Genomic DNA, 24,149 nt, shown 5'->3' on the forward strand with positions numbered 1-24,149 from the left:
ATGTGAAACATCTCTATGAAAGCTATCAGCTTCTAAAGTTTGTAATATATTTTTTCTAGTTGTTTGCTGCGGATCGATCCATTTAATTTTCACCAATGAAATTAAGCTTTACTTCGTGGAAGAAATATGGCGGGTGATGAATTGGCTCGTCGGGGATGGTAGGTGTGCAGTATAAAAATTATATGAAGAAAAGTACACGTGTGTATGACACATGGGCAGGTGCATTCTCTCCATTTTCTTGTGTATATTTATGAAAAGCCACAGTCATTTTGCGCCTGTTTGTAGTAGTACATGCCCAGAATTGGAATGTGTAGAATTTCTGACTTGGCAACTTTTACTTTAGCCGTTTAGGAGGGGCATGACAGAACGTATGAACTGTTCTTTGTGGGCGTAGGACTGCAACTACCCATTTACTGAAAAAGAACAATGCCGATTACGTCATGAGGCGAATGACCTGTACATTCAGCCTTCGTGTGATCACTCACCATAGTGATGCTTACTTTAGTCAGTTCACTTGACACTTAACAATCACGGAATCAGTGAAAGAAAACCTAAATTTAATTTACATTATCTAAGTATTCTTATGGACATCTTTAAAAAATCCTCATGAAGAATGCACCTTCCAAGTGTTGTATTGTGCTGCAGGTGCTTCAGAATGCACATATTTTTTTTTCATTTTGTGCACAAGTTTTGACAATTATGTATGACAGCAAAGTTTTCATGCTCACAAGAGCTTTGTCTGTTTCCTAAAGATTGAAAATCACACATCTTGCACAACATCAGCAGAAAGCCATATCTTCGAGTTTCATTTGTCCTTTGCTTAACAATTTACTGAAACTTTCAGCTGCTGCACACAATGGCACCCTCACACTTTTCTGTAAACTGTTGTGGTACTTACAGATCATATCATATCAGGGATAATCTATAACAGGGATAGGCCACTCGCATGCTTTCTTTAGCATTTGTACTAATTAACATGTGCCTCGTCATGCTCCAACGCATACAGTGACTTGGCTTGTTCTTAGCGCTACTTCAGCTGTGTTTAACAGAACTTCAGTCAGTTTATTATATCAGTCGGAATTTTACAATGAATGAATTATAGTAAGAATTAAGAGCAAGTATTATGTGAATGAGTGAAAGAAACACAATGTAAGAAGTACATAAGTGAAGGAATAAAAGAATAAATGATACACCGCAGCCTTCCATCCCAAAACACGTTACTTGAAGAATGCAAAACTATCGCGAGAACACGTTTGCATTTTTGTTTACATTAATAATTAATTCAGATATCTTATTGCATGTGGAGAATGGAATGGACATTAATAAAATGTTAACTGACACTGTCGCACACCCCTCAAAAACAGAAAGTGTAAAACTGTCACAAAGCATCCTAAACAACTTTCCAATTTTGTCAAATAATAAGGTCAACGAGAAAGAAAGAAGTTATGGCACTATAACCCTCAAGGATCACAAGCATCAATGGCCGATCAGATCAGATCTAAAAATTAAACTAATGTGTGAAAGAAGTTTTTATCAGCACAATTTAGCCTGTCTTCACGGTGAATCGAGAATAAAAGCCAGTGAGCTGTAAGTTATATAACATACCTAAAGTATGAAACTTAAGTACAAATCTACTGTCCTAAAACGCACACAAATACCAATTATTTGACTTAAACTGAAGTGACAAAATAGTTAAATTATCCTCTACATGTAGGATTTCAGTTGTTGCAACGCTCAGCAAATGTAGTCAGCTGCTGAAAATAAACCAGACTCACTTGTTTGAGAGGCATTTTTAGAAACCAGACTCAATCTTAAATACTACGCTGCCGCCATATTGGCTACACTGGTTACGTAACGACCCAAGACATATGTTCAGGGGCTTCTCCCTCTGTATATAGTCTCACTGATCATATTTTAAAAAATAGCTGAAGCACAATGTCACTGAAGTAAAGTTGTCAGAGTCAATATAAAACAGTTGGAATAATAATATCATGTGAGTTGCAATGTTGTGATTTGTTTTTAATTCGAACAATATTTAAGTTTACATTTGATAAAATTAACCTCAGTGGGGAACCAACATGTTACGGATGAGAAACATTGTTTCTTTTAATTGTGACTGATTGAAATGCCTAAGAATGTGACAGAATCAATAGTCATTTATAATCAGTAAGTTGCAATAAATCACCTCTTATTAATCACCTCTTACAAATGGTAGTGATCATGATAACAAGCATTAATGTGTCAATACTGCAATTTGGAAACTATTCCTGTGGTTCATGTCAAAAGTACCAGTGCCTGTAATTGGATAATTTGCTTGTTTTACTAACCTTCAAAGATGGCTCCACACTTGTAAGTTGTGTATTCCACTGTATATTTTTACAGGCATTTGACGGCAGAAGGCATCGCAGAGCTAGAACAAAATGGGAAAAGAGGAGTGGATCAACTTATCAAAACAGCCATTGATGTATGTTGTGTCCTCTCAACGTCATTTCTGATGTGTCAGGGAATGAATGTTTTCTGTGTAATCTTTCTGAAAGCAAGATCTATGAAAGACCCTCCATGATCTTATGTTTTACAGAAAAGTCTTACATAATTTCCTAAGTTTTATAACAATATACTCTAAAAATCTTTGTTTTCTGAATTGTATTTGTTATTTTTGTTGTAAGGAAATTGAGATCACAGTAACCTTGACTGTTGGTGTTTGGCTAAAAATTCACCATAAACATGTCACAAAGAAATATATTGATCTGTTTCAGTCTGTTCTAAATGTCATGTTGCATTTTATGTTGATATTTTACACGTTATCATCAGAGTATTTCGTAATGTTTGCTTCATGTCAAAACATTCATGAAATATATATCAGCAACTCTCACTGGAACATAGCTGTCTGGACACCAGCATCAAATGAACAAAACGTCCTTTGTTGCATGTTTGTCTGTTAATGTGTTCAATGAAGCACATTAAACAAATAAGTTGAAAAAAAACAAAACACAGAATGCAAAAAGAAATCATCACTGAAGCAGGCAATCAACATAAATTGGTATCGCTTGTTTGCAGACTGACTTGCGGGAAGTGGGAGCTAGATGGCTGCCTGAGGAACTACACAAGGGCAGACTGGACTATGTAAGCCTTCCATTGCCCCATTGCTGTTTTCTAATTTCGTTTGCTGTTTTCTGTGCATTTTTGCTACACTTTAGTTAATCTTGTGGGTTAAACTGATCTATCTTAATCTACTTAGAAGTCATTATTTGGCTCCAAATGTCGTTATTAATTCTCTGTTCATAATTAAGTAATGTCTTTGTGGATATGGATTTTATTCATATTTCATTAATTCACTATGAACAATGATGATGAAGCATGAATGCTTGGTTTTTGTTATTGAATTTGGGGTTAAATTACATTGTTTGATACTGATGTATTTAGGAATATTAGATAATTTGATAATTTTTCCTTATCCTGACTCATGCATATTAAGCCTTCCGTTATGTGAAGATAGTGAAATCCCTTGAAGTTCCCTTCTAATTGAAGTGGACATACAATATACTCGCCAACCGGAAGCCCCCCCTTTCCCGGCAATATGGTCACATGACCAGCCATGCATGTCACTCTCGCCATCGCCTGACAAGCATGGTTAGAGGCACTTTGGGTCCCGATGAAGCAATAAGTTTTTGCTTATGTTTCAGTCCTTTAAACTAAATTGTGTCATATTCAGTTTTTGGATTGTAATTATCATCATCGTGTAAAATTATTGTTGAAATATATAAATTTTCATGTGTTTTGGACACGTTTTCTTCGACTTAGACTTGGTCTTAGTTGAAGAAATTGTGCTCTCAGTGTAAGTTATGGCTGTCGGCGGTCGATCCACATATATTATGTCCTTCATGCAAACCGATTTGTTCTTCCACTGTCACTGTGAAATTTGTAACAATTTATCTGATTCAGAATTTGCATGATATTTATGTGAGTGAGTGAGTTTAGTTTTATGCCTCACTCAGCAATATTCCAGCTATATGGCAGCGGGTCTGTAAATAATCAAGTCTGGACCAGACAATCCAGTGATCAACAACATGAGCACATTCGGGAACCGATGACATGTGTCAACCTAGTCAGTGAGCCTGACCACTCGATCCCCTTAGTCGCCTCTTACGATAGTCACCTTTTACGGCAAGCATGGGTTGCTGAAGGCCTGTTCTTGCCTGGGACCTTCATGGGTCTTATATTTATGTACTATTCAAAGGCGTGCTAAGAACAAACAATGTAGGCTCTCACAAGTCATGTCTAATGAATTAGTTGATCCTGTGTCGAGGAACCATATGTTGATCACAGCTGACATTCATGATTTTAGTCATTCATCTTACATGACAGTTCATCGGCTGCACTTGGTCCGTTTGATGAAGAGGAGGCACTGTATGCATGCTCCCGTTCACGGAAATCATCGCTGTCGGATGTATCTTCTCGTCACAGTCTGGATGAAGCTCCTTCCATTGACTCGCAGAGTGCTCACACTTATGCTTCCCGCTACAGCCACAAGCGTTCACTATCTGCTTTCCCCATTCGTCGGAGATGCTGTCATCTTTTGTTTTCTTCACACAGTCATACACAAAGGCATTCACGAAATGGCATTCATTCCAGGGATACACACAGACAGAAAGATCATGCTGACGTTCACTGTATGGATATCATTCCCCACTTGTGAATGCATTCGTGGAAGAACAGAGAGGCTTCCATGTACAGGGATAGACGTTGCTGATCTCCATCAGCTGATGAAGCCCTCCTCCTTGACTCAGAGATTACGTCGTGAATTACGAACAAGTTGGACCATGTTTCACCTTCGAAGGACTCCAACGAAGTTGACACCTATAAGATGAGTTACAAGGACATCAACATGTTGACGTTTCATCTGAATGCGCCAGTATCTACAATCCCTGAAACTTTATGAACAGTCTTCCAGACAATGACCAAGTATCACCAACAACACATTTCAGCCTTTAGTGCTCGTCGATTCCCATTAGATCACATGGACCCCTTCATGAATGCGCCTGACGTAGATGACGTAGCTTCTTCGGACTTGCCCATTCCAGGGCTATCAACAAGACTCTCATCTCTACTTTTGACAGTCCGGAAACTTAAGAAGAAAGGATGATTTTCTCTGCACTTCTCTTCTACTAAGCCCTGGTGTCAGGTTCCCTGGTTAGCATCTACATTATTCAAGAATCGAGGACATCACTAACTCTGTCACCCATTACTCCATGGAAGTAATGATGATAAAGTCGGTCAACACTTTGACTGGTATCCTCAAGTAGACATCTCAGCATTACTCCAATAAGTCAAAGTTCTCCAGGGCCCAGAGAGCGAGAGACAAGAAGTACAATGTACGCAGTGTCAAGAGCTCCCTTAAAACAGGATCTCCTGCTAGAGGTGCCAACTTAGAAAAACCACCTTCCACCTCTAGCCGTTTCTGTACTACCTTCACGAGTGGGTGGACGTCTGGAGTGCTACTGGAAGAAGTGGGGACTTTTCAACAATGATTACATCCTGAGCATCCTACAAGATGGCTACAACATCCCACTATAGGCAGCACCACCGCTTACAAGAGACCCAGCACTCTTCGTGTGTGTCAGGGATCAACGGGACAGGAAATATCTGTGCTTCCTATTCAACAGTCAGCACTACCAGTGGACAGTTCTACTATCTGGAATATCTGCAGCCACGTGGGTATGTACTCAGGTCACCAAGCCCATGAATATTGGAGAACAGGACCGAACTACTGCCGTTATAGTTCCTGAAAAGGAAGCACAAGATGTACTTATATGGCAGCCAACAGAATTCAGCTTGGCCTGACCCATCACTATTTCTATCGGATTCTGTAAGCAAAATAAGCATGAGTTAGGATAAGGAAAAATGTGCAATTTTCTACATAAAACTGATATTTTATAATTATCCAGACTCATGGTGTTAAGCCCTTCCAACCGCTAAGTATAAATATCAATTTTATTCAGAAAATTACATTTTATTCCCAAATACTTCAGCTTCCAAAGTAAACCCTTTGTGGATGTTGCTATTTTAGGTTGGTCCTGATGGTTGATATGTGTTTAATTAGAAGAAATAATTGTATCTAAAGTATGACATAATGGCCTCAGAATTGTGTATTCTTGGTAATTCAAATAGTTGCTAACTGTGAAAGTATTCAAGTTACTCACTTTTATAGTTAGGCGGTAGGGTAGCGCAGTGGTAGGACATTTGTTAAGGCATTCACTTGTCATGCTGAATACCCAGGTTCAATCCCAAAATGTGCACAATGTGTAAGGCCCATTTCTGGTGTCCCTTGCCATTATATTGCTTAATGTGGTGTAAAACTAAACTCACACATTCACAATTTTAAGCTGATTTTCTAAAAATTTCCAATTTCAGATGTACGAAACATGTTTAACATTTTATTCAATCTTCATAATGTCACCAACCATGTTTTATGTTAGTTGATGAAGTCAAGAGAAAATAGCTGAGGGTTGTAGTCATTTATCCTTAGTTTTACATTATTTCCGTATCAGACTGTTATAATCAAAGGCAGACATGACTGTCCACAAGAAAGCAATGTCGTTTTCTTAAAGTCTTATTGGAAAGCATTGTTTGGAAGAGTATGCATTGTTGTCAATGTTCTGTTGATTTAATGATGCATACAGATTCAAGGCCCGGCAGTGCTGCAGTTGATGAAGCTACGGAACATCTCGGCCCCCAAAGAAAATGAGGAATCTCAAACGGCTCCTCGTCTTCTCCGTCTCTCATTGACTGATGGCCACATTAACTGCACAGCCATTGAAATTGAGAATCTAAAAAACATCAAGTAAGTAATCCCAAGTGAAGGTCATAGTTTCAACAAGTGTGCACCAATATACAGATATATGTAAGCAAGGGTGCCAACGTGTTACTTTGCCCAACTAAATTGTACAGTGCAACACTGCAAGGTGCTGCATTTGGCTGTGCAGAGTTGTGTCCCTTGGACATGAAATGCCTATGCTCAGAAGCAAAGTTCATTGCACTGATGTAACATGGTTTGTCATCATCATGTATATACATGTGTTTGTTGGTTTTACTAAAATGGTTAACCCATGAAGTTGGTCTTGATGACTTGGATCACACATGCCAATGGCATAAATCGATGCCAACATTGTTGATTATTGTACATGGTCCAGACTCAGTTGCTTACAGACCACCACCATATAAGGGTAATATTGCTCAGTGCAGCATTAGACACAAAACGAACAACCAACGATGAAGTGGTTAATGCCTACAGCATGCCTTACTTCAGGTTTTCTCCCACTGAAGCTGACATGTCTTGATGTTACTGGAATATTCAATCAGTCATTATGTTTGGGTAATTGTAATTTGACTGAATTGGTTTGGTTAGGGTCACACAGCGTAGAAATATTTCATCCATGTTACTGCATAGAGTTGGAGACAGGTTGACATCCATCACTTCTGTTGCAGCCTTGGAACTCCTCCTGGCACAAAGGTGTTGCTAGAGGGCGCTGTTGATGTTGAGAACAACTTCCTCTTACTTACCAACAAAAACTTCCGGTGTCTAGGAGGGAAAGTGGAAAAGTTAGTAGAGACCTGGGAACTGAAGAGGGTGAGCAGTGCTTATTTCTTGAACCTACATAGTTTTGATCCCAGGTTACCCAAGAACAAGTGATGGTCATAAATGTCAAAATGCAGAGGATAGTCCAATTTCTTGAATTGTCTGATTGTCACTGGATTTTGACGGCTTCAATAGCAGCTGATATTACCATATTGCCAAGTGTAGTTTAGTGTAAATATTTCTAGGAACTACCATCAATTGGACATGCTATTTTCTTTTGTCTCCTAAATACAGTCGTCCCTCGCAATAACGCACTCCGCGATACCGCGGATTCGGTTAAACCGCGGGGTAATCCGTGGCTCCCAAAAGTTCATGTCTCATACACATGGCGTAATGAGAGCAAAGCAATGACCTAATAATATATCTCCGCGTGTTCTCCATATCTAATTGAGGTCATAAATTAATCCTTTATTGTTAAATAAACATCTACCTCACATAGCTGTTGCTGGATTATCTGTTGAGTAAATTAATGAGATCAGCCCTTTTAACAGTCAAAACTAATGCCGCGTGTTGTCATTGGAGAGCCCCCATTGGGGTAACAACATGGCGGATGCATACTCAGTGTCAGCCGGAGTGTAATCCGGACAATAACCAGAAAAAATAGAATCTCATCAGGTACATTTGTATGAAAAAGACAACATATTCTCAATACAGATAACCAGAAACTTTCAGTTTTCGTATTTTTATCATGCCATCAAATAAACGTAGTGTCCGTTAAAGTTCATTTCATGTTTTCTCTTCAATCTTGTCACACCATGGACATTCTCTGGATTTTAAAGCGATTATCCATTCACTGCCTTTCTTTATGTAAACAAAATGATACAATATATTTGATTGGCTAAACTGCTTGCATGCCACTGCCTCTCCATGTGTTCGAGAAATTGAGTTGACATCGGCATCTGAAAAGAAGGAAGTCATTGCTCACCTCTAATTCCCATACATTTTAATATCTGAACGATTAGTAACAATCATGTATACTGTTACATTATGGAAGAAAGTCTACCGCACAATATGAAATTTCCCTTTATTTGGAAAAAAATGACAGCGCCAGTTTGACGGCACTAAGTAAAACTACTGACCATATCATACCACATTAGCAGATTTGCATATTAAAGATCGGTCTTACCTAAAGAAAACACAGAAACACTTTTGTAAGTTTTATTTTCTCTGTCACACGCTAGTTTCATAACCATTTACAAATGCACATACGTTTTGTATATACACACACACACGTGTACCAAATGCAATGTATATATACACTCTTGTTGCTGGGTCTTTCACTGGACCTATATTCATGTGAGCAATAACGCGGGTGTCTAATAACGCAGGGGGTTGTCCATGGACCCCGAGACCCGCGTTATTGCGAGGGACGACTGTATCTTCATTAACTGACAATGAACTGAAAGGAGCCAGTGATAGTTTTAGTTTCAGTCAGATTTGAGGGTGTAATGGTGAAAGAAGTTGTCCAGGTTGTATGTGATTTACAGAGTGTATCTGGTAAGACATGAAGGTGTTGACATTACTTGTCAAACGAAGCATACCTTGTCAGATTGGTCCATATTGTTTTTCACAATAGAACAGCATCCACTCTGGCATTTTTTGGACAAAGTGACCAGCTAGTCTTTCAAATACCAGTCATTTGTAACTTTTACCGGTCAAGATGATAACACTTTTCATTGTGCGCTAGACCTTGCACCCTACCCACCAATCAGATGTAGAGGGTATCAATATGCACCACTGCCGCTATTGTAGCCTTGGGTTTTCCATAAAACTGCTATTTTTTATTTCATAAAATAAATATTTCCATATTTTATAAATTTTTTTAGAGGGGAAATAAAGTCAACTGAAGTGACGCAAAAACTGATTTTGAAATTTGCTGTACACAATGTTACTTGACATTCTTAATTTGTACAGTCAAAGTCTGGTATATACTGGATAAAGGAAACACTATAACTTTAGGCGTTACCTCAGGATGATCAGGGATCATGGTTGAAATGGACCACAGATTAGTTTTATGAAGTTTATTGTTTGGATTCTTGTAATCTTGAATATTTTTCATGAAGAAAATGGCGCTATATTCGGCAATACATTTAAGGGTGTATATATATCATTTCAAGATATATATATCAATGTTCCTTTCAATGACAGAAACTAGCCAAGCAATCAAGATCCGGTGTGCAGACGGAAGGCGGCCCACCTTCCTTTGTTCCATTTGGAAAGAAGATGCCAGCAAATGATTACAATCCCAATCACAGAGGTGAGGTGCAAGAAAACCTTCAGTTCCTTGAGCTTAAAGGGCACACTTGGACATGGTCTCTCAGTATTTGCCCTAGACATGAAAATTTATAAGTCCTCATGACTCCCTGGTGTCATGAGAGGGAGTCATGGATATGCTTTTGGGAGTCAACTTCAGTATAGAACTTTCATCAGGACATCAACTGTGACTGTTTAATAACGATTAAAAAAGGGGTAAAGAAGGTTAGGTACTGAGCAGTTAACTTGCTAACAATAAACAAAGTAGTTTTAAGCAACAGCAAATTACAGGCTTAGATTATCTGAACTTGGGGCCCAGTGGCATTGTGTCTGTACTTAACTGTGTATTTGTGTCAAATCAAGTGCGATTGTTTAATAACAAAAAAAAAACATGGTAAAGGTTTTTCATCAAGACTGATCAGTTAACTGGCAAACAACAAACTATAAGTAGTTTTTTAAAAAACCAGCAAATTATAAGCTCAGATTATCTGAACTTAAGGCCTAGTGGCATTGCGTCTACAGTGACGCAAACGTTATATTCACTGCATATTTGAAATAATTTGTCTATTTGTCTATGAAATACACAGGTTTTCTGCATCACTGCAAACACTGGCCTTTCTTTAAAATAGATGCTATGTGATGAGTTCAGCCATATGAAGCCATTGACATTTTTTACTTTAAACAGTTCAAATAATTAGACATTAGTTACAGTGTCTTTTCTAGGACACGCGATTCGCACTAATAGCTTGAGAGCGCGAACTGTATATAGTAATAGCATAGTAATTTGCTCCCTAACTACCTTTCAAAAAACATACGAAAGAAGCTTTATATTGACATGGTATGACTTTTTAAAGCGGAGTCAGCCACAGAGTCAAGTTCGAGTGACAACATGTAAACATAATTGTTATCCCTTACACAGAGTAACCTCCCTTTGTTAAAACCTCTATCGGCACTGGGGAAACAAAATTCCATTCATATCAGTATGAAAATAGGTAACATTTTTCGATGAAGTTATGATTTGATTAATTAATTGACAACGTTAGACTATGAACTCTAAACATAGTGCTTGTGTACAGCTCTTGGCAAACACAGTTTCATCGATTTTTTTTAGGACATCAGTTCGTTTTAGCTTCGTTTTTTAAATCAGACAATATTATCACTTGAAGTTGCAGACGACAAATGAATGCAAAATTCTTATTTACAACGGTTTGTATTAATTTGGCATGAATAATGCCACGCAAAAGAATGAAAATTACTGACTTTTTTGCACAAAATACCACTGAGAAAGCAACAGTGTCCGCCATGTCTCCCAGAACGATACGTCTGTCAAGGAGACGTGTGAATCGAAAGGCGAGCAAAACCCCGAGACTGACCCCGACTCTGAAAAAAAATGTTTGCAAGAATGTCCATGGCTCTCTCAAAATGAGCTTAGTGCTATGATATGTGACTATTGTAGCCAAAATAAAATGAGCAATAGTTTCACTGGTGGTTGTTGCAATAACGTTCGTACATCTACACTATTTTGAAAGATGGTAATACAGGTATTCCCCTCTACGTTTTCCAAATCCCCATCCTTTTTTGTGTAAGGGGGCAACAAATCCCCCCTACATTTTCAGTTCTAGAATAGACACTATAGTTACATATTCAAGGTTTGATCTTTACACTCGCCAGCACGCCTGAGGCGAATATATATTTTGTTGAGCAAATGGAAATAAAACTGCACTAGTTTTTTTTTCAGTGGTTACTATTATTCATCAAATACTCGAACTGAGATAATGTATTTTCAACTCAAACCACCAGACTAATGAATCTCAAACATTGCAAAACTCTAAAGTTGACATCTACTTTGTGTCACTTCTTTCAAATCATGTTATCGCTCCTTCGCTTTACCACATGGTATAGGTTGGAAAGAGTGGCACGGCTTACGATTTTAGTTATCCCTTTCCATCCCTCCAGTTCTTTACAGATGGCCCTGATAGAGAATAACTATCTGACAAATCACAGCCTCACACACGCCCCTCATAACATCTGGCAAATTCAGTTATACATTTCCACATGTTCAGTTCTTTACTACTGGCCCAGATGGAGTATAAATAATTGGATAACTATTGGTTTTTAATGACGCATTTCCGCCTGTCTGCTATAAAGATCATGATTGGTCCAAATAATGCACATGACCTAAAGCTTGAAACCTCATAGATTTAGATGAAAGTTTTAGGTAAACTCATGCCAATTAGAACGTTTTACTCAAAACCTCGCCACCTATACATAAATTATGGAACTTAGTGGACGCATCGTGCTAAGTTATTACCTGCAATAAAAATGCTTCATGCATATATTTTAGCATTAGACATCGTGTCCGAGCGTGAAGTTCGAAGCGACGGAAACCGAGATGTCACATGACTTCACTATTACGTGATTGCATAAAAAGTATAAATAGCAACTTGATATACCATGGTGTAACATGTTTTCGGGGTAGTAGCACAAAAGATGATCATGGACATTATTGTGTATCAGTAGATTATCAAAACTGTAATTTCGTAAATAACTATCACCTCACCTTTCATGAATTTATTGTTAGAATGTTCTGTCGTCCCTTGGTTTTCAGTGCAAAATACATTTCATGTCTTGTCCGCAAGCACGAGCGCTAGAAGTGACGTACCATGTTTTCGGGTAACGCGTTATTGAGCGGGGTAACGCCCTTGTATGGAAGCACATGTGATGCATTCTTCTCCACAGAAATCAACAAATACAACATATCATTTTACTTAAAAGCCAAGCTAACAGGTCATTTTTTTTCTTGCTTGTTTTAATGGGGTTTTATGGTGAAATTTTTTTAATGAAATTTGTTAAAAATAAACATATTAAAGGCAAGTTATTCAATCATTTGCACATTCCTTCGTCTTGTCTGCATGGCCTGCTATGGCAGGGACAATAAAACGGGTCATGTCCGTGCGGTATGGTATCATCGCAGTTGTATTTTAAATGAACCCAGAGGTCATATGCCTGGTGTGAATTCTGCTGCACACAAAAAAAAAACATGTAAGAGATGACCAATTCTGTGTTCAATGTTGTTGTTTTTTATTACAGGTGATATATTATGTTTGGCTTTTCACTCTAGCAGACGATGATCTGCTTGACAAGTTGCAAGCGTTATTTCAAAGGGTATGATGACAATTACGAAGGTTTTCAAATCGCATTATGTTCTTTGGTAGAATTTTAGTACTTTGACAGAAATTAGGCCACAACTTGCTTGAAATCTGAACATTTCAAACATTTTGTGTTCCAATTGCGATTTTGTTTTATTTTGTTGACAACTTTGATGTGGACACATTGCCAATCCATGAATTCGATAATCGTGTCTTTCAAATTAGAATAACACTGTGAATGCAAGTTTATAATTCGAATTCTGTGAATAATGTATGGCCATCTAAACTGCCATAAGTGTTTTCAGACATTGTGACGTTCAGGTTGGTTCCTAAAATTATTCCTATCATTTTGATGTGCATACTGCCTCCGTTGTCTGGGGACCTGCTATTTTCGGTAGATTAACAAATCAAAAAACGACTTCAGGCACTCCTGATGTTGATGAACTCGGAAAGATTGAAGCAAGAGCCCATGACCTTCTTTCAGCAGCCCTGTCACTAGTGAAGCAATCTTCTGTGTCAGATGAATTGTAGACAGTGCCACGATATTAACAATAATAACTTTCATTCCTCTGGACTACTTGTTTTGTGTCTGGGCTAGTGACAGTTGAAGGTTACTAGCCCAGAGGGCTAGTGGCCATTTTTTGTTTAGTTCTAACCCTGCATATGCATGCTCAAATTACAGAATTTCCAATAACTTGCGGTATTTGTGCTGAAATATGATCTCATATTTCTTTTTGAAGAGTGATGAGGACTTGCAATATTCCCAGACCATCTTAATGTGTTCATAATATATGTTATGGTTTTGTTTTCCGGGCTAGAATTGATCTTTAGTAACCAATGATTGTCATAAGAGGTGATTAATGGGATTTGGTGGTCTGGGTTGACAAAGGTCATCGTATCCCATTTGCTTAGATCATTGTCCATGCTGTTTTTCACTGGATTGTCTGGTCCAGATCCGATTATTTACAGACTGGCACCATATAGTTGGAATATTGCTGAGTTTGGCATAAAACTAAATAAACTGAACTCACTCACTTACTCATACATGTTTTATCGGAGGGCATCAAGTCCAGCATAGAGAAAGCAGTTACTGAAACTTGGTTTACATTATGAAATTGAATGCAGTGTTAAAATACAACATTAAGTTTCTGCCAGATTTAAGGAAATTATATACATCCACAACTATATATCACAGTCCTCTAATTCTCATCACTGACAAAAATAATGCACGTTTTTCCTTTGTGTTCAGAATGCGGGGTGAGAAATGTTTTTTCATGTGTGCCTAATAACACTCACAGACACTATGAAATTCAAGATTGATGAAAAGAAACAGTGATTCCAGGATAAGCAATAGTGGCAACTAAATTGTGAACATTTTTATCAAGGTTTCTGTTTTTACCAGCAGCGGTGAAGAAAGAGAATTTCAAGAGCTTGGAGTCTGGAAAGAAGGATAAGAAGACAGAAGAGAGTGAGTTCGAGCAGCAGAGACAGGCAACTATAGCTGAGGCCCTACAGGAGGGGAAGACAAAGACATTTGGTGGGGGAATGAAACAGGTGAGGCTGTACAGCTGGGAAAGACAAAGACATTTGGTGTGGGAATGAAACAGGTGAGGCCATACAGCAGGGAAAGACATAGGAGGGGAAGATAAAGACATTTGTTGTGTAATGAAATAGGTGAGGCTCAACAGGAGGGGAAGACAGACATTTGGTGGGGGGGGGAATCAAATAGGTGAGGCTGTATTGGAGGGTACAACAGACATTTGGCGGGGAAATGAAACAGGTGAGGCTGTACAGGAGACGACAGACATTTGCTGGGGGAATGAAAGGTGAGGCTCTGCAGGATGGAAAGACAAAGACATTAGTTGGGGGAATGAAAGAGCTGAGGCTCTACAGCAGGAGAAGACAAAGACAATTGATAGGGTAATGAAACAGTTGAGGATCAATTCGACTATACATTCAGAGGTGGGATGGGTGAAATGAAGGTTGCATTGGAGAAGAAGAAATAGACACCGGTTTAGTGTGGGTGTTACTGGTGAGGTATACAAGGGGATACAACTGGTGTGGGTGGAACTGGTGAGGTAGGAGGAAAGACAAGATGAGACATTCAGTTGGGAAATAAGTCAGGTTTACAAAATATTTTGGCAATTTGGATTAAGGTGTTTTTTGTTCTGAGATGATAAAAATTTCTGTTTAATTGGCATGTGCAAACAGACCAAGTAAAGTATGACATCTCTGTTGGCAGCATGTGAGTGACAAAGATGTTGCTCGGATTGTCGAGATGGGCTTCACGTCAGATCAGGCAAGCACAGCACTACGGCAAACCAGTGGCAACGTGAATGATGCCATCAGCTCCCTCATATCCAGGGGTGGTAGGGGTGGTGGTCGTGGAGGAGATCGAGGCGACAGGTTTGAACGAAGACAGCAAACAGAATCAAGACAAGGTGTGGATTTGTTCATGGCTTTAATACTGTTTTGAAAGATTTATGGTGAATAATTAATCAAGAGTTATAAGAAATGCACACTTCTTGCTGCTGCTGCTGCTGCTGATGATGATGATGATGATGATGATGATGATTAAAAGATGATTTAATACAGTTACAATACAGTTGTAGTGGTTTGATTCAATCAAACCACCCTTGTACTAGTTTTGTCTCCCAGAGGCAGACTGAAGCGCAAATGAGTTGCGCAGCATAAAGAAAATGACCAGCCTTCTTACATGTGAGCGAAGCGAGCAAAGGTTGGCAACGTACTTTCTTCACTTCGGTTCAAAAAATATTTTTCATATCAAAATAAAATATCGCCACCATTAAAAGTATACACCCATTTCTTCACTGGGTTGTGCTCTCACACTTCTAACCCCATGTTGAACCGTCAGACCGTTCTTCGCCTCCATTCCTCCTTGCAGCTTCCGGTTCAACAGAGTGAAGGAACAGGAGGGTATTATTCTATAGGGAGTACCTACAGTTACCTCCCCTTCATTTGCGCATTGCGCCAGAAGTGTCTTTATGTAGAATAAATGTTACGAAAATTCTACCAATAGCGACGACAGATGAGACAAACTCCAACAGGTTCATGATAAAAGTAGGCAATGTGGTATTTCTTTCTAATTTCTGCTTATGCTTGTTCTGTCACTCCATGCAGCTGGAAGCTGTCAGGGGTAATGGAGGCGGAGAACAATCTGAATGCCACAAGTGGCGCTTAAAATACTGAATAAAACATATTTCGTGTGAGTAATTACTAAACGTGGGGTAAGAAATGTGAGAGCACAGCCAAGTGAGGAAATGCAAGTGTACATTTGCTGATGGCGATATTTTATTTTGACATGAAAAATATTTTTGATCTGAAGCGAGGAAAGTACACCTTTGCTTGCTTCACTTGCATATAAAAATGTTCACTATGCTGCGCAACCCCATTTGCACTACAGTTTGTCTGTGGGTCCCCTAATATAATATGATCGCCCAATTGACGAAAGCCCCAGTGGCAACCACTACATTAAGAATATTGCCTAATTTGTTTGTCATTGTTTACTGATTCCTTCAATAAATTTAGACAAGTTTGACCCAAAAATTTGAGCGATCTGCCTAGTGAACTAAACCAATGTTGATTGCATAGGTGGGCGTGGCCGTCGAGGGAGAGATCGGGATGATGATGAAGAGGGCGGAGTATCATCCAGACCGAGTGGTCCAGCCACACTCTTCGATTTCCTTGAAACCAAGATACCTGTCAAGGAAGGTAATGTGATCGCTTGATATTTGTCTGAGGTTTCCGATTACTCTTCACTTAGAAACTAGTGGTAAGTTCAGTGTTTTTTTTTTCAGAATCACATACTTGCCTATCTATTCAACTACACATCTATAAATCAATCCACTCACAGATCAACTCTTGAAGATCTAGTTTAGAATTCATCATCAGTGACCAACTTTAGCCTAGGAGGTGACTTGCGACATCAGGTGGTCAGCCTCGGTCACTTGGTTGGTGCAAACCATCATGTTCCTGTTCCAAAGGCTGATGTTCATGATATCAATCACTGGATTGTCAGGTCCAGACCTGATTGTTTACAGATCTTTCTCATATAGCTGGAAAATATCTGTGTGCGAGGTTAAACAAGAAACAAACTCACTGACATGTCAGTCAGTTTACTTGATGTCACACTTAACAATCTATCCATCGTCTTATTTTCTCACCTTTCACAAAAATTTCATAATATTTCAACAAGGCATGATCACAGCACATAAGGGAGGTAAGTCTATGAAAAAAATTCTGAAAGACACATCTTTCCATTGTCTCAACTTCATCAGTCCAGCCCCTGGTGGTTTATTTACTAATTTACTCTTCTGTCCATCCATCAAACTGTCCATTTCAACCATTTGAGTTTCATATTAGCAGCCCTTTATTGATATTTTCTGTCCATCATTTATCCAAACTATTCAAAGATGCCATCTTCTTCCACTCAACAAGTAAACCATATCAGGTTAAGCAGTCACTTTATGTTACAGAGTCAAAGTCATCCAGTGCCTCAGGTCGTCCCACCTTCAACAACAAGTCAGCGTCAACAGACAGCAGCTCAAGCCGCAGCAACTCAGGGCCCAGTGGTCGGCCTCACTATGAAAATAACTCCAGGTCCGGGGGCTACAAGTCCACACCCAACCATCACCATCAACAGTCTCAACAGCAAGACTTCTCAGGGCAAAACTTTCAGAATCGCAAACAAAATCTTCCGCCAAGGTTAGCTGGGAGGCACGGCCAGGATGGGCAGAACTATCACCAACAAAAACCTTCTAGTCAACACTTTTCTAATTTTGATTCTGAAAGGACTCAGAGAGGAGAGGATTCTCAACGGAGAACAGACAATCAAAGCCGGTCAAACCAGTCAGGTTATAATGCATATGAACGTGGTCAGAAAGACTTTAATCAGTCCCGTCCAAAGTCTGGATCATACAATTACAGTGATCAGCAAGAGTACAAGGAAAATAGATATAATAGTCGGCAGGATTCACATCACAGTTCAAAGAACAATGGCCACCAAGAAGACAGACGTGATAACCGTTTTGACAACCAAAGAGGCAATCGCCAAGCTCAAGGTCAGAGAAGTTCAAGGTCACAGCAAGATGGATCAAGGAAACCATATGAGGTAAAGAAAAATGGAGAATAAAAAGGGGTGGTAAACAGACAATAACGATGCATACTCGCTGCACATCTGGATTATCCTGGAATAAAGGGCATCTTGCAGCATGGACTTGCAGCCAACAATATGGGTCTGTTGTCAGGCTAGATGATGTGAGGCCTTGTTCCATGTTAGTGTTGTATGTCTGTTGTGTTGCCATACAAGGCTCATGTTACAATGCATCTATTTACAACTCCTGTGTCCCAATGTATACGGGTTATTATTTTATTAGGTATGTTCATGTAAAATGTGAATAATAGCTCAAACTGTTTAAGAGCCATTTTCTACAGATTCTTTAGTATACTGAACAGCAAAAAAAACCCGCAATTTCAAAGAAAAATGAAATCATGTAAAGTGAGCATCTTTCTTTATGTCTCCTGTGTAAGAACTTTAAAAACAACAAAGAGTTGGGGTTTTTTTTGCTGTTCATTATATATTCTAACTGGATATTAATAGAATCTAAACAGTGCACCAAAGCTGAGATGTTTCTCTTCAACAAAATCTAATTTTTAGGTGTCTTAAATTTAAAAATTCAGAAATGTTTAAATTTAAATTTCAGATTATTCATTTTTGTGATTCTCTGTAAAAGAGATTAGAATCTGAACATTTGACATGAAAGTACTGTATCATGATACATATCTTGCCATATTCTCGGGATACATATTATGTTGTTGCCCCATTGATCTTTATACCCCTACTGCTACTGTGTATATCATGAACTGGATTGTCTCCTCCAGGCTTTCAACCATCATTATTTACAACCACCTGGAATATGATGAAGTGTGGCATAAAGAACATGAAATCTCTTGCTTTAGTTCATGACGATTGCCCAGTTTCCTTGTTCGTCTTTCACAGCAACAGCAACATCGTCATGAAGGTCATGCACAAGGTGAAGGTCATTCATGGAGGAAGGGAGATCAGTGCATGGCCAAGTACTGGGAGGACAGTCGGGTAAGTGTCTGGGCAGGGGAGATTAGCTTGTCACAGGTTCTCAGATTGATACCTGATCACTAATGTAATCAAGGCTCCTGAAATTCCCTGGATATTAAACCTGTGAAGGTCTCGATTAGAAGTGATATTCAGTTACCCATGTTTGTCATAAGAGGCAACGAACGGGATTGAATGGTCATCCTTGTTGACTTGGTTGACATACGTCATCGGTTCCTAATTGTGAAGGTCGATGCTCATGTTGTCAATCACTAAATTGTCAGTTCCAGATTTGATTATTTACAGTCACCATATAGCTGGACTGTTGCTGAGTGCAGCATAAAAAGCCCATGTCTGATTTCTCTGCTGCAATTGATCTTGGGGGAATATTGCTAAAAGTCCCAACTCACACACTGAGATGAGGTTGTATAGTTACAGCCCCTTTTCTGTTGTTGCAGTTCTACATGGCTAGGATCGAGGATTTTGCTGCCAATGGAGCAACATGTGTTGTGACATTTTTGGAATATGGCAATATGGAGGAAGTGCTATTGTCTGATATCGAAAAACTTTCACAGCAAACTTGGGTAAGTTGACCAGGCAGGATCTACACTGACACATGAATCTTGTGATCGTAAATGTATGGATGCTGTGATGTCATATCGATGAGGGCACAGGTTAAATCAGGACACAGTACTGGTCGTGCAGAGTAGTAGGCTGGTTGTTAGGTGTGTCTGTAGTTCAGACATCTCAGGGTTTTAGACTTCTGTTGTCCTGTCCCTCACTGAAGTACATGTAGCAAATGTGCTGGCCCTTAGGCAAGTGGCTTTGTTTGTAGAATGCTTCTGTTCACCTAACAGTGAATGGGTCCCAGGTTGGATGATTGTTCTGACACCCCACATGCCCCTGACCTTGTATACTCTCCACCAAGCTGAGAATAATCATACTTTTAACTGAAACAATGGTTGAAGTCAGTTTTCTTGGTACTGTGTCAAATAGGGGAAAGTCCTCAAATTATTTTTTATATTTCCAGTCTAAATATATTATGATTAGCCCCTAGTATTTTTGTCTGTTTCTCTTCAGCAGCAACCCTCAAACAACTCCCGCAGTTACCAAAAGGGCCCCCCCAGTCAGCAACCGTACTACAACAACCCTTCTCACAGTGCGGGGACAATGGCCATGCAAGGTCCACCCCCTTTCCCTGGCCAGGGTGCATTCACAGGGCCAATCAACTCCATGGAGTTTCGACGTAGTGGTAATGGAGCCAGCTATCAAGGAGGACAACCCCGCCAGGACAAGCGCCGACCCACCCAACAATACTACCAACCCCAAGCCCGTCAGTTCCAGTCATGATGAGGGTGGTGTTTATTTATCAGGATGTATTTCACATAGTGCTAAAGACATTGTTTTGCACAACATTGACAGTGGAGTCCAGTTAGGTCCAGGACCACCCATTAATTTTTATATAACTTGTTCCAGAGTGAAAGATATAGTGTCATTTTTCATCCAGAGATTCGGTCTCGCTCTCTCTTTTTTTCTCCTCTTTAGGCAGACCATTACCCATAGAGAGCTGAACATTTTGAAGTAGTCTCTCCTGTTAGGTTCATATGTCTCTATTTGTAGATGATATTTTTTAAACTACCAGTACAAGTGTTGATAATCTGTTTTGAACCAGGGTGGTAGGATAGCCTAGTGGTTAAAGCATACACCCATCATGCTGAAGACCTGGGTTCAATTCCCCACATGGGTACAGTGTGTGAAGCCCATTTCTGGAGTCCATGCTGTGATAATGAAAGACAGTAGAGGATGCCACTAAAGTACTTAAAGGCAAGACACAGCACCTTACATTGACATTTTTGCTTCAGTAAGTCAAAAACGAGATTTTGATATATTTGGTATATTGAACACATCTACTTTGGGATACATCACATTGGGGTTTTTTTTATAAAGAGTCATTTTAATTAATATAAACTAATTAAAACAAAGACTTGTTAAGCATTTTGTCATATGTGAGGTGCAGTATCTGGACTTAACATTTCTATGCTCTTTTTGTAAATGTGGGTCAGGAATTGCATTGCATGGTCCTAAAATATACAAGTTCTTTAAGGTTGTATTTTTGCCTCTTGTGGGGTACACTTCCTAAACAATTCTTTGTCTAGTGAAGTTTCCCAGTGACCCAACGTGCAACAACTTCATTTAGAGTTGTTTCCCATTTATGTGAAAGCATCTGCTAGTCGTGACTTAACAAGACACTAGCTTCAATATTTTAACCCAAATGAATGGTTGGCTGAGTCCCAGGTCAGTAACAGTTTTGCTGTAACATACTGTAACAAGTTAATGGCAAATGTAATTTCTAAGCTATCTTAAATCAGAACATGACAAATGTTATGCTAACTGCACCTGATAATGGAGACGTATTTTGAAAGTGTTTTGGCTACATGTTTTATTACCTTAATTTCATCTGTAATATGACCTTGTACAGGTGATGTTTTAGTCCCTACTTTGTATTGCTCATGATAATTCTTTTTTTGACATCTCAGCACTAGCCATTTTAGGTCAACATTTACAAACTGTTGTCTCATGCCCTTGTGAATTGGTGTGTGTGAGACTAAAACATTTCATTTGCTAAACAAATAATACTTAGTTCAAGTTCATCAGATGATTTATGGCAAAATCAGGGCTACAGGTAAGGGGCATACAATTGTAATTTACACCTAAAAACCAATAGTGTCGTACAATATAATATAAGATTTTAAGAGTATCAAGTACACACATAAATACCTGTGCACGCCTAAACTAAATAAATTTTAATAGCTGAAAGGTTGTTTAATATTATAAATAACAAACCACATCACCAAGTCACTCACACAAAAATATGTCTGTACTCCTTCAAAATTCTCAGACACCCTGGCTTGCAATGTGAGGTGAAAGTACACCCACACACAAGAGACCCGGATTCATTTCCTCATATTGGTACAATGTATGAAGCCCATTTCTGGTGTCCCCTGCTGTGATATTTGTGAAGTACTGCTAAACAATACTAGAATATTCTGATATGTTACCCCTACATGTAGATACTCATCCAGTTTAGGATTTTGTACTTTCACGATTTTTTTTTACATACAAAAGGCTATACAGTAGATTCTACATTTGCCAGGTTATATTATTTTGTGAGAAAACAAGTCATCACAATTAGGCATAATAATAGAATTATGATGTGGCTGACCGTGCCACAGTAGTATTTGTGCATGAGTAGGTCTCTAGTGTTTATTTTTTTAAAATATTATTTACTTATTAAGAGTCGGGTGGATCAAGTTGTACTATTTGTGGGTACAAATTGTGGTTGTGTAATGACGGCTGTGTTGATATTAATGGTATGGTGGTTGTTGAAGTGTAAGGGATAAATGGTTAGCATATTTACATTCAGTACTGAGCTAATGTTGATTCTACAATGTTTAGGAGGAAGATTATGTCACTTAGGCAGCATTCAAGAGTAACGTATCGTTCCTGCTGCAGCATTCAAGAGTATGGTATCATTAGCATTCAAGAGTATAGTATCGTTCCTGCTGCAGCATTCAAGAGTAAGGTATCATTCCTGCTGCAGCATTCAAGAATATACCTATTTTACTCCTGTACCCAAAGACTTCAATCACTGCTGATTACTTGTTTCAATGACTTCTTAGGCCAGTTTGACAAGTCACTATGAATCATTAGTGTCCATGTATATCGGCATGTATATCAGTATACATGTACCAATAAATTGCATTTATAGTTGATGACATAGGGCAGTTTACAAATGTTTATTTACAAGAATGTACATGTATCCTATTAGGATCTTTCAATACTTAGTTTATTGGGGCATGTTTAATATATGTACCATCACCTTCGCTCCTGAACACCCACTTGCTCATTTGTTTATAGCTGGTAACTCTCATTGTCTGACATCTATCACCATGTTATTATTTCATTTATTTATTACATATAAATATTACAGGGATTATTTTTGTTATCTAACGATCCTGCACTGTGAATACACAGGCATCAGCAGCTGTTCACAATAGGAATTGTTTATGATCCTACATCTGCATCTAATACAAACAACCATTTCACTACAAGTACACACAAAACACTAACTCTATCTGACCTGGGGCAGTGTGGTAGCCTAGTGGTTAAAGCATTCGCTTGTCACGCCAAAGATATGGGTACAATTTGTGAAGCCCATTTCTGGTGCCGTGATAATGCTGTAATATTGCTAAAAGCAGTGTAAAACCAAAGTCACTCACTCCAAGGTGACTAAAGGCCTTGTGGAATAGAGGAGTCATAAAAAGGGAATGGAGCTCAGCAAAGGTGGCTAAACTAAATCATATTGAATGGTTAAAGGTAACCCGAAGACACCCTTATATATTAACACAGGCAATATGGTTACCGGTAAATGTTTCAAGGTCAGTTTCATCCCTCAAATTAAAAAGTTGTTTGTTTTGTTGTTTTTTTTTTGTTGTTTTTTTTTTGTTTTTGTTTGTTTTTTTTAGTTTTTTTTTTATATTAATTCAAGATCAGCTGCAGAATTCTGTGTACAGGTTTTCTACCTTATACATTGTGTCTTGGTTAAATCAGGTTGCCTGATTTGAAATGTGATGAAATATTGGCATTGGTTATTTAATCTAAACTCAGTCAACCAAGGCACTACTGTTTAATTAACAGGGTTGCTTTCCCTTGATGGTGCGACACCTACGGTCGTGAGATGTAATCCAAGATTCACAATGACCATTTGTTTCTAGGTTGTCAGGCCAATACCAGTAATATGTGCAAGGTTAAACCCTAACAGTGGTACAGGTTTATGTCTTGCATTACTTCATGGTGTCTCCACATACCGAGCTGCCATACCAACATGTGACTGGAATACTACACAGATCAATTGGAAACAGAACTCGCTCAAATTTTGGACTTCCATAATAAATCTTTATCGAAAAATGTGGGTCACACAGGTTAATCATGAGCTTGCCATGAATGAGTGGTATTAAAA

The 24,149-nt window shown here is 38.7% G+C and overlaps 1 protein-coding gene across 4 annotated transcripts; it reads left to right on the forward strand.

The window, feature by feature from the left end:
• Nucleotides 1–111: 111 nt before the first annotated feature.
• On the forward strand, nt 112–23,610 carry LOC137274276 (tudor domain-containing protein 3-like). 4 transcript variants are annotated; one of them, XM_067807394.1, is made up of 13 exons: nt 112–158; nt 2,383–2,464; nt 3,058–3,123; nt 6,681–6,841; nt 7,486–7,627; nt 9,785–9,893; nt 14,441–14,592; nt 15,281–15,479; nt 16,651–16,770; nt 17,535–18,169; nt 19,058–19,153; nt 19,588–19,713; nt 20,210–20,770. In XM_067807394.1, exons 1-13 carry the CDS (start codon nt 127–129, stop codon nt 20,477–20,479), a joined length of 2,190 nt encoding a protein of 729 aa, XP_067663495.1. In that variant the 5' UTR covers nt 112–126; the 3' UTR covers nt 20,480–20,770. The 4 variants fall into 4 exon arrangements, with proteins under 4 accessions (XP_067663495.1, XP_067663496.1, XP_067663498.1 ...); XM_067807395.1 differs by having other exon boundaries at nt 122–158; nt 14,444–14,592; nt 20,210–23,610; XM_067807397.1 differs by having other exon boundaries at nt 122–158; nt 14,444–14,592; nt 20,213–22,905.
• The last annotated feature ends 539 nt before the right edge of the window (nt 23,611–24,149 follow it).

This window comes from Haliotis asinina, chromosome 2 (assembly GCF_037392515.1).
Source record: "Haliotis asinina isolate JCU_RB_2024 chromosome 2, JCU_Hal_asi_v2, whole genome shotgun sequence".
NCBI classification, from domain to species: domain Eukaryota; kingdom Metazoa; phylum Mollusca; class Gastropoda; order Lepetellida; family Haliotidae; genus Haliotis; species Haliotis asinina.

Bases quoted from the DNA above. Each gene is read 5' to 3' on its own strand.
- LOC137274276 (XM_067807394.1), top strand. From the start codon at position 127: ATGGCGGGTGATGAATTGGCTCGTCGGGGATG. The intron at 7,628-9,784 runs GTGAGCAGTGCT...TTTCAATGACAG, and splicing joins AGACCTGGGAACTGAAGAGG to AAACTAGCCAAGCAATCAAG. The intron at 16,771-17,534 runs GTAATGTGATCG...TTTATGTTACAG, and splicing joins CAAGATACCTGTCAAGGAAG to AGTCAAAGTCATCCAGTGCC.